Source organism: Triticum aestivum, chromosome 1A (assembly GCF_018294505.1).
Source record: "Triticum aestivum cultivar Chinese Spring chromosome 1A, IWGSC CS RefSeq v2.1, whole genome shotgun sequence".
NCBI classification, from domain to species: domain Eukaryota; kingdom Viridiplantae; phylum Streptophyta; class Magnoliopsida; order Poales; family Poaceae; genus Triticum; species Triticum aestivum.
The window spans coordinates 356853218-356867206 of record NC_057794.1 but is presented as its reverse complement, the minus strand read 5'-3'; the positions used below and the strand labels follow the sequence as shown (position 1 = coordinate 356867206).

The 13989-nt window shown below is 50.5% G+C and overlaps 2 protein-coding genes across 2 annotated transcripts; one reads left to right on the top strand and one right to left on the bottom strand.

Moving 5' to 3' along the window:
* The first annotated feature begins 4721 nt into the window (after positions 1-4721).
* Positions 4722-7944, top strand: LOC123050871 (uncharacterized). Its single transcript, XM_044473597.1, has 3 exons — positions 4722-5089; positions 5168-5252; positions 7440-7944. The coding sequence occupies exons 1-3, from the start codon at positions 4794-4796 to the stop codon at positions 7527-7529; spliced, it is 471 nt and encodes a 156-aa protein (XP_044329532.1). The 5' UTR covers positions 4722-4793; the 3' UTR covers positions 7530-7944.
* Positions 7945-8517: 573 nt separating this feature from the next.
* On the bottom strand, positions 8518-11166 carry LOC123184937 (uncharacterized). The gene is made up of 3 exons (XM_044597000.1): positions 10987-11166; positions 9490-10034; positions 8518-9387 (listed from the first exon to the last, which is right to left on the bottom strand). Exons 1-3 carry the CDS (start codon positions 11164-11166, stop codon positions 8811-8813), a joined length of 1302 nt encoding a protein of 433 aa, XP_044452935.1. The 3' UTR covers positions 8518-8810.
* Positions 11167-13989: the final 2823 nt, after the last annotated feature.

Here is a 13989-nt window from a genome sequence, read left to right as displayed (position 1 = left end):
GGCACGTTTCCCTCAGGAAGGTACAAGGCAAGGAAGACCAAACCCTCAGGAGTTCATCGCAAAAAACACCCAGGAGCTACAGGAGTCGAGAGTCATGCGCGGCAGCCGCCGCTTGCCCACCGTAGCCCCACATCCAGGCGAGGATGGTGGGCTGTGCGTCTGCGTTGACGTGCCAGGGCTCAACCGAGCCGCGTCTCAGGAGTGCCTCTGGACTTCACGCGTGGGGCGTTGCGAGGGTCCACCTCACAGTTACGTTCGCATGTCTTTCGGCCTGCCGAACGCGGTCGCCACTCATCAGCGCCTGTTGAGGAGCATTCTGGAGGCCCAGGAGGGCAGGCATTGTGTGGTCCTGGCGGAGATGGAGATGGCCCTCGAAGGCCCACCTGCGCCTCCGGAGCCTCTCGAGGCTCCTGGGCCTGGGGGCTCGTGAGGGTCGACGTCATCATCGCGCATCGCCCACTTCTTCAACATCACTTCATCTTCAACGGCACCAGGTGACATCTTTCTAAGTTCCATTTTTAGCTGGGAGCGCCCACAGGGTCGCATCATTCCCAGGTCGCGTGGGTCCGTCCCTGCGGCATGTATCCGTTTTGCTTATACTCTTTACTTACCTTGTTGGGGGCTCCCCTCGGGCTGCATCAACCCTGAGCTGCTCGGGCCTGGCCCAACGATGTTTGCTTTTTCCGCGTCTACTTAAAATGATTTTCCTCCTGTGTGCTTAACATACCCGACCTAATCGCCTGCTCGATTGACGCCTACCTATGGAGCCGCTCGCTCTGGCACGGCATTTGCGCATGGGTCCGTCCCTGCAACGCCGATAAATCTGAGTGGTCGAGCTTTGGTCGCGGCAGCCCCGCAAGGCACCACCTCACCAGGCCCTCAGTGCCCCAATCACTTCCCCGGAGCGACCAAAGGTTGGCTGGCAACCGTAACAACATGTCTTGTTTCTCTTCATGATTGGTGTGCAGGACCTACTCTAGGAGCAACGCTGGGGACGTCGCGAGCTGCCTCTCCCTCTCTCTGGCACGGACCGCTTGCACGTTAAAAGGGGGACGCCTGAGCATCGCGACTCATGGGCTCCTACTGGCTCTCCAACCCTCACCCCCTGGCCTTGACCCACGGCATCGCGACCTGTAATACCAGCGGCGGCTGAGCTCGCTCGACGGCCGGGACCTGAGGACGTAGAGAATTAAGGAAAGTGCGGGGAGTGGGAAGAAGCTCGTGAGGACCTAACCCAGTAGTGCCTCAGCTGCCACCACTCGGGCCGGGCGCTTCGTCGAGGAACTACACCAGACTCAAGAGATAAGTTACGCCCTTACAGGAGTTGGACCAACACAGCGCAAAACCCTCGCCCAGTGCGGTTCTGTCACGGCGATGTTGCCTTCCTTTCTCACCCAGCGAGGGCTGCTTGAGCGCTAAAGGGGACCTCCCGAGCATCGCGACTCGGGGGCTCTTACCGGACCTCGGGCCGCTCACCTCCTGGCCTTGACCACGGCATCATGACCTAGCATATCAGTGACGGCTGAAGCCTGCCTGGGGACTGGGACCTGTCAGTGTAGAGCGCCACGTCCTCGTGAGGATAGAAAGGGGGAGCCGAGCCGAGACAGGACAAGCACCTCGCATTGATTCATATTAAGACATAATGTTCGCAAAAGACATGGCAGACGCCTTACATACCCCCACGGGGTGTTGCTTCGATTCCTCGCAGGCAAAAAAAGTACTAATCCTAAGGAACGCTAATCACCCGCACCTCCGCAAGGGACGCCATCGTCAACAGTGGGCTGCCCAACATCGGCGCCAACCCCATCCAGATCAGTGGCGTCGGCGGATGGACGCAGCTGCCCCGCTCCGAGCACGGCGTGAGTTCGGGGGCTCGTAGCTGTCGTCGCTCGTCTCCGGAGTCACGAGGAGCTCGGGGGAGCCGCTGCATTCCCCGGCTCCTCCGCTGCTGCCTGAAGAGCTGTTAGAGGACCGATGGGCGGGCCAAGTCCTCGCCAGTTCGTTGCCCCTGCCGCTTTCCCTGGGGCAGCACTCCAGACGGCGTCCTTCAGCATCGAAGACCTTGAAGAACATCAGGGAGGCGCCGTCGTATTCAAGATGAATTACGAGGGCACCTACCGTCCGGCAGACCCGGGCGATTTCGCCCCAGCCCCGGGTCATGAAGACCTTGCCCGGAGCGACGACCGCGACCTCCGCGGTCGCAAGGGTACTGCAGTCAGCGTGCTACAGCCAGAGCTCAAGAGCCTCGCTCGGCGGCATCTCGAAGGCGAGGGAAGGAGGAAGGCGAATCCAAGAGCTTGGAGGCATGGCGGCGTGGAGCACGAGCTCGCGAGAGGAGCGCTCGGCGTGGACTCCAGGAGGAACGACGCGCACCACCGTGCCTCACCGGTGTCGACGGCGGCACCGTCGATGTCGCTCGACGCCTTCTCCCCCAGGACCCACGACACGGGCGTACAAGGGTAGCGGAAACCCAGGCGGTGGCCGCTCGTACCAGGGCCTCGATGCCTCCTGCTGAGCATCCTCATCTCGGTGGCAGAGGACCAGCCGCTTCTTCGGCGAAAGTGGGTCAGGACCCTCTCGGGGGGCCTTTCCCTTCTCTTCTGCAGAAAACCGGCGGATTGGTGCCATTGGCGTAAGGAGGAGCAAGAACAAGTAAGAAGAAGGAAATGAGCAGCAGGAAGGGATGGACTGAAGGGGCTCGCGCAGCCCCGTACTTATAGCCAGAGGAGGCCAACCACCGAGCACCACGATCGCAGGTAATCATGACCGGTTTCTCTGCATGCAGGGACTTGTCAAGTCATGTGGTCGCTGAGGCGTCGTGGGGAAGCGCATACGCCCACGTCCAATCAATCGCCACGCGGCGCCCAAGGCCGCAGGCTGTTGGGGCCCGCGGCGCTTCGCGCTCGCCCCTTCGCTCCCCTGCTAGGCCAAGCCCGGGCGCGCCTTGGGCCCGGGGGCTACTGTCGGCGTTCTGGGAATGGGGGTCCCAGACTTGCCTGCATGCGGTCTGCGGCGTGGCTCAAGTGGGGGCCCAGCGCGGCCCATCTTCATCAGCTCAAGCTCAAAACCATCGCGAGGGGCCAAGCCTCGCGGGGCGGACGACAGAAAGCTTCCTCAAAGGCAGCCTCATTAGGCAGGCTCGCGAGGAGGCGAAGAGATCAAGGCAGGGGTACCTCGCGAGGAGCCCATGACGCAAGTCATGACGATCGAGACCAGGCGGGCGCCGGCCTGTGCAGTGTCCTTGTTTCCCCTTTGGTGCAAAGGGGGCAAGCACAGACCAGGGCATCGGGCAAAGGTTACCATTCTGGTGCAACGAGACCAAGACCAGCAGAGCGGCAGGACGGAGGTCACCGTGGAGCCCAAGACGGCGTCATCACCAGTGCTTTTGGCAGCCGAAGACCACCTTTGGTCAGGATAACTTGTACTAGATGTTCCCCTTCAAAATGGACAATTGTTGGCGCCCTTCCCGCTCATTATTTGGGGAGAGGCCCAGGGCTTCTATAAACAGAGCTAGCCACCACAGAGTAGAAGGAGGGGAAAAAGGGAGAAAAGGAGAAGGGAGGACATCTAGAGATCTGATAGAGCCCTAGCAGAGAGAGAGAGAGAGAGAGAGGCGACTGAACTCACCCAAGCAGTTCATCGCACCAGCTCAAGAACACCTCTCGCGAGGCTGTTCTTCCTTTATACGGTTCATCGTCAGCCCCTGAGGCAATCCACCATACCACACACTGAAGTAGGGTATTACACCACAACGGTGGCTCGAACCAGTATAAACCTCGTGTCTCTTGTGTTGTTCGTTGTTTCCAGCTTAAATCACGCGAGGAGATTGAACGTAGATCGGTAGGGGAGAGATCTCCGCGCACACCCTAGTGTTCGAACCTCAAGGGTCTGACGGAACCCGAAATCCGACAGATACACCGGACAAATTTTAGAAACACGGAAAAAAGATTGAAATTATGAACTTTCTTGAAAATACAAACAAATATTGAAATTACAAACAACTTTTTATATTGCACAATTTTGAAAACATGGAAAAAATTGGAATTTCCATTTTTTTAAAACATGAACAAATTTCGAAATCAGAACATTTTTAGAAAATTGGGAACAATTTTTGAAATGTGAATAAAATTTGAAATTTTCGATTTTTTTTTGATTTTTTAAAAAGGAACATTTTTAAATTGTAAACAAAAATGCTGAAACTATGAACATCGTTTTAAAATTCTGAACAAAATTTTACAACAAGAATTTTTTTGAAATTCTGATTGATATTTGAAATTTTCGAAAAAACTTGAAAAGAAAAGTACACTTTGAAGAGAAAACATGAAAAAATAAACGAAAAAGAAAGAATAAAGAACTGAAAAGAAAGAAAAAGAAAAAAGAACAGAAAAAGAAACAGAAAATAAAAAACGAAAAACCCAGTAGAAGAAAGAAAAACAGAAAAACCAGGTTCTGGGAACCATCTAGAAGGTTCCCTTTTTTTTGAGTTGAATCTAGAAGGTTCCCAAAACCGGTTGACTCGTGGTCACGCTTTAAGGGGGCCGGCCCAGATCCCTCGCTCCCTGTGTGTGGCATATGCGTTGCGTCAACAATTCGACGCAAGGAGCGGCGAATAGGAAGTTTCAACGATTGTGTTGTTAAGTAAAACACGAGTGGTGTGAAATGGGCTGGGCTGGAGTAGTAGGCGCCAGCTTGGGCTGGGCTATCTTCTCAGGACGCTCCATGACAGATGAGGGAGAGAAGCAAACTGAAACCCTAGCTGCTTGCTGAGGCCCGCCACGCAACAACACGGCACGATGCGGCGGTGGTGCTGCTCCTCCGCCGGCGGCCTCGCCCGCCGTTTCCTCTCCTCCCCCACCGTCGTCCATGCCCGCCCGCCCGTGTCCTCCCTCCCCTTCCGCCGCGACCACTCCCACACCCACGCGCCTCTGCCCATCATGGGCTCGCTGTTCCACTCCGCGGCAGCCGCTGCGATCGTCCGGCCTCCGGTGATGGCGATGCAGGTGCGCCACTACGCCATCAAGGGCAGGTCCCGCGCGCCGACCACGCCCACCATCTCCAAAGTCAAGAAATACAAGATGAAGGCCCCCTCGTAGGTTTCCAACTCACTCTCCCTCCAACGCTAGTGTATTGCCTGCATTTCTGAATCTCATGGTGGTGTGCGTGTCAGCTCCATGAAGTTCCGCTTCAGAACGATGAAGGACGGCCAGATCCGCAGGTGGAGGGCCGGCAAGCGCCACAACGCACACCAAAAGGTGCGATGCTCTTCGTCTGCTAGTTGCAGCCCCTTTTCCACAACGTACTCACGTTTTGCTTAAATTGCTCTAGGTCCATGTATTTCTAATTGATGACGGTACCAAACTATGCCTTTCAATCTTACAAATGCTAGCCTGCTGTGGCGCCGCAATCCTTCCCACACATTCGAATTAGTACTGTCATATAGATGCATCAATATAGTTAAAAAAGGTACGCCTAGGCTCTAGGTGATAGCAAAATGCCTAGCACATAATTGCGCTTAATGTGTGCATAATTGTGCTCAAGCGTGTACTTTGGTCACAAAAGCACAAGGCGGTGGCAAAACACACAACTATTTTAAAAAAACTTTTGTGCATCATGTCTCTCAAATCACAAGCATATGACGGATAACAGCTGCTTTTCTTTCCACAGTTGCTCCTGATCTATCTATACCAAAGTATAGTTGCCACCAAGGGACCATCTTAGTAAATACGGAGTAGTAGCAAATGCTAGCCTGCTGTGGCGCATACGGCGATCCTTCCCACACTTTCGAATTACTACTGCTGTATAGATGCATCATGTCTCTCAAATCACAGAATGGAAGCATACGATGGATACTCTGCTCGCCTTTCAACGATTGCTCCGGATCTATCTATACCAAGTGTAGTTGTCACCGAGGTCAAGGGCAAATTATCTAGTTGATCATCTTAGTAAATAGCAGTAGTTCTTCATTCCTGTATAACTTAGCAACTACAGCATCTGTTGATCTTTCCAGTAAAGTTACTTAAAAGCTACACTTTATCTTATACTATTTCGACATAGTCAATCGTAAAATTCAGCAAACCTTTTTCAAAGGAAAAAAGAATGTCAATAAAATGTGAGATAAGTCTGTTTAACACCCTAAAGTATCAGCTTTGGACCATTTCCCTCCTAAGGGCCTCTTTGATTAACATGAATTCAAAATGCAGGAACGAGAAAAATACAGGAAAAACAAAGAATTGTAAAAAGAGGTTGGAGTGGATGCTAGATTTCCTGTGGAACGTAGTACAAATGATTTCTTAGGAAAAATTCCTATAGGATCTATTCCTACAAATCAAACGACCAACTTAGGAAAAATTCCCAAGGGTTATAATCCTCCAAAAGTCCTATGAATTTCTTTTCTAGCAACGGAGCCCTAATCTATTTTTTGGTACATCTAGCCCCTTGACCTAATTAAAGTATTAAACTGGGTAATTACCCTCCCAACCATGATTTATCAGCTGGTTTAGTGGATTAGGCACCGGTTTGGCAGATTAGACATCGTTTGATCTGGTCAATGAAGTCAGTTGACGCACTGTGTGACCAGTTTGTTTGGGCTGCATCTGACTTGGCCGATGCTGACCAGGGCCGCCTTAGCCTGAAGTACTCCCGCATTAACTCGAGGAGGCACTGGCTAGACTTCCACGCGACGGTGTGCCATGCATCCCTGTGTCGGACACTAGGTTGCAATCACCAGTCCTCGAGTGTCATGCGTTTTGTGTGTTTTCGGCTGGCAACTATAATCGATCAGCTTGATCGTTTTGCTAGCTAGCTTCGGCCATTGGCGACCATTAGATGTCCTGAACAAATCAGTCAGCCACTGTGTGCCAGCTGCGTATGTACACATCTCGTCAGCTCTGATTTGTTTTTGTTGCTGGAAGTACCCGGTGCTATCGGGGCTGTGCCAACATAGGCTGCCGCAAAAGACGAGTTAGTCTAGCTTTAAGCCGTCCGGCAATGTCCTTGACGCGCAGCCACAGAGTGCCTTGTCAAGGTCAATGCGGAGGTCTTGGAGAGTCTCCCTCGTGACAACTGATAGGGGTCCATCGACGAGGCTGTACTCGGTGAAGCATGAGATCACCTCCCTCCTGCGGACGTAGGGCTGTGCGAGTGCCAGCGGTGGCATCCGTATCACATCGATTATGGTTTTCAATGATGATGAGCTAAGCCAGTGTCTAATTACCTAAACTGGCCGATAAATCATGGTTAGAGGTATAATTACCCGGTTTTATTAGGCTTTGGCTTGGGGGGGGGGGGGGGGGGGTTGGTTAAACAGCCTGAAGCTGATAGTTTATGGTGTTAAACATTAAACGGACTTAACTCGATACATGGACGTTATGTCGTTGTATGTATGATTCCAATTGGATTTCTTCTTTGAATTTGCTTGTGATGTACTTCTGAATTTGCAGTCCAAGGAAGCAAAGAGAAGACTCCGGAAGCCTGCTTTAGTGCATTTAGCTTATGCCAAAGTTATAAAGAAGCTCAACTTCTGCGGCTAGGAAATTGATGGATGGAGGATGGTGATTGGCACATGAATCTGATCAATGAATACTGATTGCCAACTTATCTTGGTACATTTGTCCTTTTGATGCATTGCCATCAGATTTTTGTGCTCCCATCTCTTCACCGATGCCGATGATTATTTTATTGTACTACCATCCACTTGTTTTCTAAACAATCAGTTGATAAAGGCTCCCCTGTGTTTTGTTATGCACACGGAGAAGACTCACCATAGTGATGATAGACAACCTGCTGCCAGTAAGGAAACTCTATGTCCCTTGTCCTAGCTTCAGATTCAGTGAGCTTCACATGCCAATGTTTTGACCTGGAGTTCAATTGTAGAAATTCAGAGGACATTGTCCTGTCTTATGTGCTGTGTTTTCTCGAATCACATAGTTCACCGCTTTGTTTGTATTGTGGTTGTGATTCGGAGATCTTACTGGTGCTGTCAAGGTAAGCTTTCGGCTGCATGGTGAATGTTGTATTTGCTGGTAACTGGGCAACTCTGTGCCATGATGCGCTATGGGAGCAGGTTGAATCTGAGTATGAATGCGTACCCAAGGATAAAGAGCAGCGTTTATTGGCCATATAGAAAGTTATCTTTTTGGGCTGCAATTGGTCTAGAAAATTATGCATGAAACTAGAATATAATGGATTGCATTGTCCAGTCTCATCAGAGACTATGGGCAACAGGGCTTGCATTGTGGTAATGAGATTCTTGTTGTCGTCTGAGCTTTTATCTGCACATTCGGGCCTCAGGTTTTCCTTTCAGCATGTTCCTCCTTTCCTTTTTATCTTTCTTTTTAACCTTTTTTAACAGTGCGGCGTGGCCGGATTTCGCCATCAATCATCATGATGAAAAAGGAGATTGGTGGAACTTGAAGTGATAGATCAAGAGATTCAGAAACAGTTGCCGTGTTAGTAAACTACTACTCCATCCATCCGTCCCAAAATAAGTGTCGCTGATTTAGTACAAGATGACACTTATTTTGCTTCAAGAAGCGAGTGAAAACAGCATGAATTGGTAAGCTATATACCTTAAGCTGGGTTCAGTATAATTAACCAAGTTGTCATCGACAAGTACATTCGAATCTGGCCTTGCATGTTCTCTTGTTGCTAACTATAGTGACATGCTCTTTCCTTCAAGTAAACATAAAAAGGCCCCCCCATAGAAGCTACTACTGACACAAGTAAAAAGTCTCGTCATCAGGACTGTGTAGGCGTCGATTGCTTGCTCGATTTCGTGGCTTCAGCGGTAGAGGCAGACGATGAATTCTGGATTAGATGTAGTCGCAGAAGCCGGAGCTGAAAGGATCAAACAGCTGCTGCTTGCTGTCATCTTCCTGGATCTTGTCGATGGAGGAGAAGACGCTGAGGGCGTCCATGTCCGCGAACAGGTCCAGGTCGCTCTCTTGCTTCAGCTGATGGTGAGCACCAGCACAGTCGACGTCGACGTTGGTGTTGCTACTGTTACGAGCTGCCGCGGCCGCCAATGAAGAGGAAGAGGAGGCGGCGATCTTGGCGGCGGCGGCGGAGGAGGATGACGGGCGGGTTGATCCGGCGAGGGCGTTGCGCTGGGTCGGCCACGGGTGGTTGTGGTCGGAGGTGTAGGTGATGACGAGCATGTTGGGGTCGGTGCGGCTGCGCTCCACCTGCTTCCTCGCCGGGCACCCCTTGGAGCTGCTGCAGCGGTAGTAGCCCCTCGGGTACGGCGACCCCTTGATGGGCTTCTGCCCGTACTTCCTCCACGCCCACAGGTCCGACGGCACCACCTCGCCGCTCGTGCTATGCCGCCCGCTCGCTCCCGGCGCCGCCGTCGGCGCCGGGATGCACACCACCTTCTTCGACTGGCTCTTCCTGCACGCACGCAGCATCGATTATGGCATGTTTTAACACGTAGTAGTGCCATCGGTTCGTGTGAAAGCTAGGAGTAGATTAGATAGATGAGGATATGTTAACCTTGGCTTCATTGCGGTAGGCACACGAGGGTGATGGGCGATCGACATGTGCTGCAGGCGGTCGCCTATCTCCGGCGGCGGCCCGACCACCATGTCGCCTTCCCTCTCGAAACCCGGCCGACGAAGCATCCCGGCCAGCGGCTCTGGATGCGGCCGCGTATATGTCGTCGCCGGCGGTGAATGCAGCGAGATCACGTGATGATCAGACGAAGGAGGCCGGCTACTATTATTGCCGCCCATCATCATGGCCACCATTCCCAGCTGCTCATCGCCATGGCCGACGACCAGGCCGCCTCCACCGCCTCCTCCTTCCAGCAGCAGCGAGCTGTACTCGTCCTCCTCCTCCTCGTCGGCAGCCGGGGTTGGCAGCTGATGAGGCGGGTGCAGGCTTGCCCTGACGACATCGGAGAGATCTCCTTGCTCGCCCGGCGACAGCCAAAACAGGTCACGCATGATCGACCCGACGGCCGCGGCCGCCGACGCCGGTGTTGATTCACTGGTGCAGCTTATGATCGATCGATCAGCCCGCAAGCGCAGCGCCGTGGCCTACCATGCATGCATATCGGAGTCAGCCGAGCGAGCGCTTGTTGTATATATGTGCATGAGGATAGCCAGCTAGCTACACATGTAAGTGATACAAATGAGTGGAAACTGGAAACCCGGGGCTGACTTTTAACACTGGGAAGGAAAAGCGGCGGCAAAGCAAGACGAAGGTGGTGGTGGTGCTACCATTATACAGGCGAGAAAGGAGACAACTTATTATACAGATCCAATAAAATTCACGGTAACTAGTTCGCCGGGGAGCACGCATGAACTACATCTAATCAGTTGATCACAATATTTGAACGAACGGGCTACTGCATATGCCTGCTCACTGATAGAGCCAGCCATTCCGGCGGTCTTGTCTTGCACTGTCCAAATCGGCAACTCCCCCTATCGACGGTCATCCATCCATCGATGGCTACTATCGTTTCAGCGATCCATCCATCTCCTTTTCATTTTCTGTCAAAAAGGACCTCTCGCCGGCCCTCGATCTCAATACCTCTAGCTTTTATCTTTTCTTTTGCCTTTTTGTATCCCGCCGATTCCAGCCACTTCTTTAATCATTTCATGGGTTTCGGCGAGCACTGGCAGCTTGTTAAACTGGCCGGCAAGACCGGGGTAGAAATGAGATGCATGGATCTATCTTGGGCAGCAGCTTTCTGAATTTACTGCCACATATGCATGCCCTTCGGCTGCCACATGGCATATGTGGTATTCTCTCCGACAGGGTTTATAAGGGCTGACATGGAGGTGCCGGCGTGGCTTGTCGGGACCCTGGCCGGTGGCCGCCGATGAAGCTGGTGGAGAAGATCCAGATTGGCGGAAACCCCTTGGTCTGCCCCGGCCGGCCGCACCGACGACAATGCTCAAGGGCGCCGCTTTTCTTCTTAGAGACGTCGGTCTATATCTGCTCCTCTACTTCTCCCCTACCCGCCTCTCGGGTGAAAACCCTAACTCCGGTGAGCGGCGGCGGCAGCGTCCTTGACGTCGTGACCTTCCTGAAGGCGCCGCCTTGAGGGCTGAGTGGTAGTGGGCACCGTGTGGGTCCTTGACGGTTGCTGGTGGTGGGCACTGCTTCAGGGGGAACCCTAGGATCTGGTCTTCCAGATCGAACGATGATGGTACTGCGGTGCATCGTTTGTGAAGCATCATTTGTGAAGCAGCGCTGGATGGCAGAGGCAGGAGGTGGAGCGGCTTCATCTTGCACGGAGCTTTGGTGGAGCTGTCAAGTCATGCCTGACCGACAGGTGCTACGCTGAGTCATGCCTGGTTGGTAGGTGCTACGCATGACAGTCTTCCAGAGTCTTTGCGTCTGGACAGACGAGTGCAGGGCGGTGGCGCTGTTGGGCGCCATGGTGGCATCGATGGTTGTCTGGACTGACAAGGATGATGCGGATCTCTCTCCTGAATATGGGTCAGTGGTCCGGTGATGATGGCGGCTTCTAAAGCGTGTGCATGTGGTGTGCGCTCTAGGTCTGCTACACCGGCTGTTGGTCCCGATACGTTATGTGGATGGATTGGCGACCACACCGGTTTTAGATATGGGAAGTGAGAGCACTCCACATTATCGAGTTTGTAAGTGTGAGTGATGGTTTCAGGTGGATTGATGTAAGTTTTTGTCAGACCTTTGTGGAATAATTAATAAAGATGACTGCATGCATCGATTGATGCAGAGGCTGGGGGTTTAACCTTCTTTTCCAAAAAAATATCATGTATTTCAAGATCTATTTTGACCATCAGTGTTATACCAATAATATATAATATATATGTATGCCACAATAAGTATACCATCAAATTTGTATTAGAAAGAAGTTTCTAGTGATATAACTTTTATATCACACACACGCCACATATAATATTATCAATGATGGTCAAAGTAATCCAAAAGAAACTTATTAAGCATTACTAACTTGGACGGAAGGACTAAGCTATCTTAAAAAAATGCATGTCCTCCAACTGAAATTAACACAAAATGTCAAGCTAGTGACAATTGGGATTAATTTATTACGAGGAGGATTTTCTATCAGCAGTTACCACGGAACCCGTTTGAGGTTTCGCCGGTGTGGAATTTTCCAAAAATTATGAGAAAACATACACTATAATGTAAGATGATCTAATAAAGGGATTAAAAAAGTATGGCTTAATGTGCCCTCGGACGAAAAATAACCTTTTCTTTGCCCAGCGCACATAAAAGCTTATTTTTGCAGTCGCTCCACTGGATCATCTTATATCATTGGCGTGATGTCCCATCATTTGTTTCATATTTCTTGTAAAAAGTTAACCTTTAAATCTTAACGAGTTCCCCAGACTACAATGTACATGCAATTTTACCTATCTAGGATCGGTGCAGACTTAAGGTTTTTTGTCAATCCTAATCATATATATGGCCTAATCCAGACAAAGGGCAAACATGAAGATTAAAAAACATTGACATCTATTTTGAACTACAATACTATATTTTGTTGATCTTAAATGTAATACTTCCTCCTGTCCATATTAATTGACGCTGGTTTAGTATAAACTTTTGCTAACTTTGTATTAAACCAACGTCAATTAATTTGGATCGGAGGGAGTATATAAATCTTCTAGGGCATATACATGGTCTTAATGATGGTGCTTTAACCATAAATATGTAACCAAACATATTTCATGTAGAAATACTTATATAATTGATGAAAAATCTAATAATTTCAATACGATGTCTTGGATACGAGTAAAATTTTCATATACGGTCAAGTTTATAAATGTCTCACCGCAAAAATAGAAGTTTATAAATATCTGACTTACATTTTGAAAGGGATACAGTAAGTTAGTAACTACTCCCTTTCCAAAATAATTGCCGTGGTTTTAGGGAGTAGTAAAGTTTGAGGAGCAAAATAAACTTTGCTCTAGGATGTCTACACTAGCTAGGCTAGAGGTGGAGAGCCACCATGAAAGAAATAACATGGAAGGAGCACAACAAGATTCTTATTTCCAATGTATAAACGACAAGCTAGCTAGAATGAAATTAAGCAGACAACAAGAAATGGCGGCTGAACCATCGATCAAGCCGGTGAGTGCATGGACTGTTACAAATACTTTCTTGGCCCGAGAAAAGAGGGCGATGCCTGATATCACTGATTCGCCCCTAATTATCCATGACCGAAAGCTACATCTCAAAATCGACCACCTAATTTGCTGCAGTAGTTCTAGTAGTATACAATTAATTTGTTGATGATTTCATCCAGCAAAGTACGTGATGATTCGATTGGTTTGCAAGCAGTCATGTCAACGCCCGATTGGTGAACAAGCTAATCAAATTCACTAGACATATACTAGCTGGTTAGTCAACCATCAAGTCGTCAACCGCATCGATCCTATACTATCCTACATTATCTATCAGTTCCAACATAGTATGTCCATCACGGTCCACTTCCACTACATCGATCGTAGTAGTAACATAGCTGATCTGGTCGTGTTACTGGGAGATTAACAGGGTCACATCACATTCAGACCGACAGCTACACGCACCACGAGAAGCAGAAGCGAGGCGGGATGATGTGAGGCGGACCTGATCGGCGACGGGGCTGGAAGTTGCGCCATGCATGATTGGTTGACGACGATGCGTATGCCTGTGGCGAAATGGATTCGACGAGACGCTTCGAGGGACAGAAAAGATTGGATGGCATGGCATAGGCCGGCCAGCCGCCCGCCTTTTACCACTTGGGAATTGGATGGAATTGCTCAGGCCCCATCAACCCGTCGCCTCGCCCTAGCCCGTCCGTCCGTCCATGGACGCTCGGGTTCGTGCGCACACTCATTCACCCGATTGATCGACCTCTAGTAGCTTAGCTAGCTCTAGCTATAAGCTGTACAGAAGAATCTGAACTAGTAGCAGCTAATGATTGTCCCCCATATATTTCCTCTTTTCCGGCCGGGTGGTTCGATGATCGTTTGACGGATGCGTGGCTAGCTTGCT

Bases quoted from the DNA above. Each gene is read 5' to 3' on its own strand.
- LOC123050871 (XM_044473597.1), top strand. From the start codon at position 4,794: ATGCGGCGGTGGTGCTGCTCCTCCGCCGGCGGCCTCGCCCGCCGTTTC. The intron at 5,090-5,167 runs GTAGGTTTCCAA...TGTGCGTGTCAG, and splicing joins TACAAGATGAAGGCCCCCTC to CTCCATGAAGTTCCGCTTCA. The intron at 5,253-7,439 runs GTGCGATGCTCT...CTGAATTTGCAG, and splicing joins GCCACAACGCACACCAAAAG to TCCAAGGAAGCAAAGAGAAG.
- LOC123184937 (XM_044597000.1), bottom strand. From the start codon at position 11,166: ATGCACCGCAGTACCATCATCGTTCGATCTGGAAGACCAGATCCTAGG. The intron at 10,035-10,986 runs GTTAGGGTTTTC...CATGCATGGTAG, and splicing joins TGCCGCCGCCGCTCACCGGA to GCCACGGCGCTGCGCTTGCG. The intron at 9,388-9,489 runs GTTAACATATCC...GCGTGCGTGCAG, and splicing joins CCTACCGCAATGAAGCCAAG to GAAGAGCCAGTCGAAGAAGG.